Genomic DNA, 4,064 nt, shown 5'->3' with positions numbered 1-4,064 from the left:
TTCTCCTTCTCCTTCTCCTTCTCCTTCTCCTTCTCCTTCTCCTTCTCCTTCTCCTTCTCCTTCTCCTTCTCCTTCTCCTTCTCCTTCTCCTTCTCCTTCTCCTTCTCCTTCTCCTTCTCCTTCTCCTTCTCCTTCTCCTTCTCCTTCTCCTTCTCCTTCTCCTTCTCCTTCTCCTTCTCCTTCTCCTTCTCCTTCTCCTTCTCCTTCTCCTTCTCCTTCTCCTTCTCCTTCTCCTTCTCCTTCTCCTTCTCCTTCTCCTTCTCCTTCTCCTTCTCCTTCTCCTTCTCCTTCTCCTTCTCCTTCTCCTTCTCCTTCTCCTTCTCCTTCTCCTTCTCCTTCTCCTTCTCCTTCTCCTTCTCCTTCTCCTTCTCCTTCTCCTTCTCCTTCTCCTTCTCCTTCTCCTTCTCCTTCTCCTTCTCCTTCTCCTTCTCCTTCTCCTTCTCCTTCTCCTTCTCCTTCTCCTTCTCCTTCTCCTTCTCCTTCTCCTTCTCCTTCTCCTCACCACCACCACCACCACCACCACCACCACCACCACCACCACCACCACCACCACCTATGGACGGTGATGTTTTTGAAGGTAGATTCCACAGCGAATAGCTATCCACCATGCCAATACCGAGAATTTCGTCATGTGTAAGTTCTAATCGATCAGCAATAGTAGTAGTACTATTACTTCGTTTCTGTTTTGGTTTTTTGGTCAAAAATTCCAACCTATTGTTGAAACCATTTTCAACATTTGGAATTGAGTTATTGCATGTAAAACTGAGCAATCCTAGCTCCCAACCTCCATTGTTGCCTTCCTCATCATCTCTAGTATCTATTGGCGGATAAAACTCGCTTATCAAGATTGGCTTGTTACCACCAAAACAAAGCATCTTGTTATGTCAAAGTTGACTCACTCAATGACAAACACCTGTTAATGCATTGTGTTTTTATATTCTAGATTTGCGGAAAATCAATAGTGAGTGAGGATAGTCTCTCTCTCTCTCTCTCTTATTCTAAAGAATAGGTAAGTTGTAAAAACTGAGAAGATAAGTTAATCACACACACACTTTATTTTATTCATTTTCAAACTTACATAAAATTGTGGTTATTCATTTTCAAACTTACATAATATTGAGATTACAAAAAATGAGTGCCATATATTTCATCTACAAGAAATTTTAAACATAAGTGTCCACAAATGTGTGAGTAAACATTCTCTTGTTTACGTTCAAAATTGTATTCTATTGTTGTGGCCGGTGTTTGTCCACGACGCATGTAGGCTATAAATTCATGTGGTGGTCTAAGATTGCCAAAAGCGTCAAAGTAGTGAACAACATTGTCCTTCTTCACATAGCACACCCAATGTGTTCCTTGTCCACCTAGTATATCGAGATTTATACACGCGCACTCTTGACTTCGTGGTCCACAAAGAGGTAATGTATTACGCATAAAGACACCACGAAAATTTTTCAATCGTAAAATACAAGCATACTTGTAGAGATCAGCTTCGCTAAGTGCTCTATCTGGTAAGGCTATTATCGAAGTTTTTAATGTGGATGATGACATTTTTTTCTTCCACTTCCTTTCCTTCTGCTGCTCCCCCCCACTCCTCCTCCTCTTCCTCTCACCATGTATGGCTGTAACTGCGGTTGACGTCTCAAATAGATTCCTCGACCTGACACTACCCTCCCCCTCATCCGTTTTCTCCTTATCGTACTGTGTAGACTTGTTGGTCTGTTTGCCTTTCTTCTTCTTCTCCGTCTCATCCCGCCTCCAAAAGTTGATTTTGCTTTCATTATATTGGTTACAGCTAATGCCGCTGCTTTTTCCAATAGACCCGCGTCTGAAGATGTTACTCTGCTCCAAGCACGCTCTGCTAACTCTCTATCAGCTACTGCTCTGCTTGCTGTGTCGCTGCTGTTCGCGTACGCAATATCGTGCTTCTTGCAAGCTTCGTCCAATTTATTTACACCTGGGTCGTTTCTTGCTAATCTTTTAGCTAATTTTGTCCCTGGTCCGCAGTACGAGTAGCCTACAAAATTAAAAAAAAAACATATCGCCATAATTATTATTATATCTAGATTGACTCCAGCTTATCTTGCACTATACTGTTTACTTTGAGAATATTTTTTTACCTGGTATGTGGAGTTCCACAGGTAATAAGTCAATGGATTTATTTATAACACTTCCAACTGCACCAGAAATATCACTCAGAATTCCACGTCCTTTTTTTGAGTGACTTTTTCCCCCACCACTTGAAGAAGAAGAAGAAGTACTCAATATCTTCCCCTTTCCAAAGACAGCCATCAAATGGTTTGTTTCAATCGATAAGTGCTGTATTTATTGCATTCTGCTAATGAGTCTTTCTTTTATAAGCTCTTGATGTAGAGTATCGTGTGACAATTCCTTTGAAATTGCATCGGCAATAATTGCAAACGCAGACACTGTAATTTCTCTCACTCTTTCCATTAGTGTTTCACTATTCAACAGTGATTTAATCATCTCTTCTTCTGTTAATTGCGTTGATGACGATGGCGAAGATGTAAATTCTTTAATTGCTTGCTCAATCAACTGTTTACACGTATTTACATTGATAGCGTCTCTATTGTTACGTGGATTACCAACATTAGTAACTCGTCTGCCACGGATATTAATGTTTCCAACAGGATCCATTTCTGTTAACAGTTGGTTACTTGTTCTTCTTCTTCTTCTGATGTTGTTGCTACGACAATAACGATAATACTGAGAAGGAGCACTAGACCTCATTTCATCATAAAAGTCACCAACTAACTGAACACATTTCTACCTAATCGCGTCCTTTTCTTTTGTAAAACCCCTTTCCATCACATTTTTTTCCTCCTCCTCCTCCTCACTTAAATTGGTGCCGGTGCAATGCCCTCTATATATCCATTTTCAATTAGTTCTTCTAAAATCGAATTGATTTCGTTTTGATGACCAGTATTGCCAACTGCGTGTGATTCATCAAGCAGGTGGAGCCTATCAACCAACTCATTAGGGTTATTCCAGTAAATGTAGTCGATGAATGTATTATTGTCACTGTTGTTTGGAACAATATTGTACAGAGTTTTCAATCCTCGACCTTGTACTTTCTTTTGCTGCAACAATGGTGTACGAGCTGCTGCTGCTGCTGGTGATAATGGTTTTTTCAGCAGGTCATCATCATCAGCTGTTGTTGTTGTTGATGGTTTCTTTGGAGTAGCTTCATCGGCGAGTTGTAGTATTTTTTTTATTATTGACTTATACTTTGTTTGATTGTAATTAGCAATTTTCCCATCGGTACGATAACCTTTTCTATAAACATTAGTCCAAATAAGAATTCGTCTGTAAATGCGTTTATCTTTTTCAGTTACTAGAAATATGTAGGGATTTTTCATGAAAATCAGCTCGCAAAGGCCTTGTGTAACTGGAAACTTGCGTACACCAAATTCTCCAGTTTGTTCATCTCTTTTAGGATTACTTAGAATTATTTCACTACCATCATTGTCGAATGTCATTACTTTGCTACCCAGAAAATATTTTCCACTAAATGGTTTGATTCTTGGTCCAAAATGTTGATCAATCTCCTTTTCTTTTTTCAACCATCTCAAAATATAACTGCCCAATATAGTATTTTCGGATAGTGTCGTTTGTGATACAGGTACTGTAGTTTCCTCTTCCTCTTCATCATCATCCTCCTCCTCCTCCTCCTCTCCTCCTCCTCCTCTCCTCCTCCTCCTCCTCCTCCTCCTCCTCCCTAGTTTTATTAACAACATCATCATTGTCTTGCAATAAACGTCTCTTTATTGAAGAAACTGCAGCTGACACGCTCCTATTCTCTTCCTTTTTCACTTGTTCGTTATTGTCTCCTCCTCCTCCTCCACTCTCCTTTGCACTGTCACTTTTCTCCAAAATCGAAGGTAGAAGAGAAGTAGTAGATGATAAGCTGTGTTTCCGTTTTCCAAGGCTGGATTGAGATAACGGTGTAGATGAGTGTTGCTGATGAAAGTAATTTGTTTCAGGATATAGTGATTGCTGATGATGCTGTATTGATGTTGACGAAGTGTTGTCATCGCTACGGT

At 40.1% G+C, this 4,064-nt stretch overlaps 1 protein-coding gene across 1 annotated transcript; it reads right to left on the bottom strand.

Annotated features, from left to right (window-relative positions):
* Positions 1-597: 597 nt before the first annotated feature.
* Positions 598-2,504, bottom strand: LOC120355435. Its single transcript, XM_039443797.1, has 2 exons — positions 2,121-2,504; positions 598-2,017 (listed from the first exon to the last, which is right to left on the bottom strand). Exons 1-2 carry the CDS (start codon positions 2,290-2,292, stop codon positions 1,533-1,535), a joined length of 657 nt encoding a protein of 218 aa, XP_039299731.1. The 5' UTR covers positions 2,293-2,504; the 3' UTR covers positions 598-1,532.
* Between the last annotated feature and the right edge of the window lie 1,560 nt (positions 2,505-4,064).

The sequence above is a fragment of the Nilaparvata lugens genome, unplaced genomic scaffold (assembly GCF_014356525.2).
Source record: "Nilaparvata lugens isolate BPH unplaced genomic scaffold, ASM1435652v1 scaffold136_1_2, whole genome shotgun sequence".
Lineage (NCBI taxonomy): Eukaryota > Metazoa > Arthropoda > Insecta > Hemiptera > Delphacidae > Nilaparvata > Nilaparvata lugens.
Note: the sequence above shows the minus strand (reverse complement) of the source record. Positions and strands in the feature narration are given on the sequence as shown.

Bases quoted from the DNA above. Each gene is read 5' to 3' on its own strand.
- LOC120355435 (XM_039443797.1), bottom strand. From the start codon at position 2,292: ATGGCTGTCTTTGGAAAGGGGAAGATATTGAGTACTTCTTCTTCTTCT. The intron at 2,018-2,120 runs GTAAAAAAATAT...TTAATTTTGTAG, and splicing joins TGTGGAACTCCACATACCAG to GCTACTCGTACTGCGGACCA.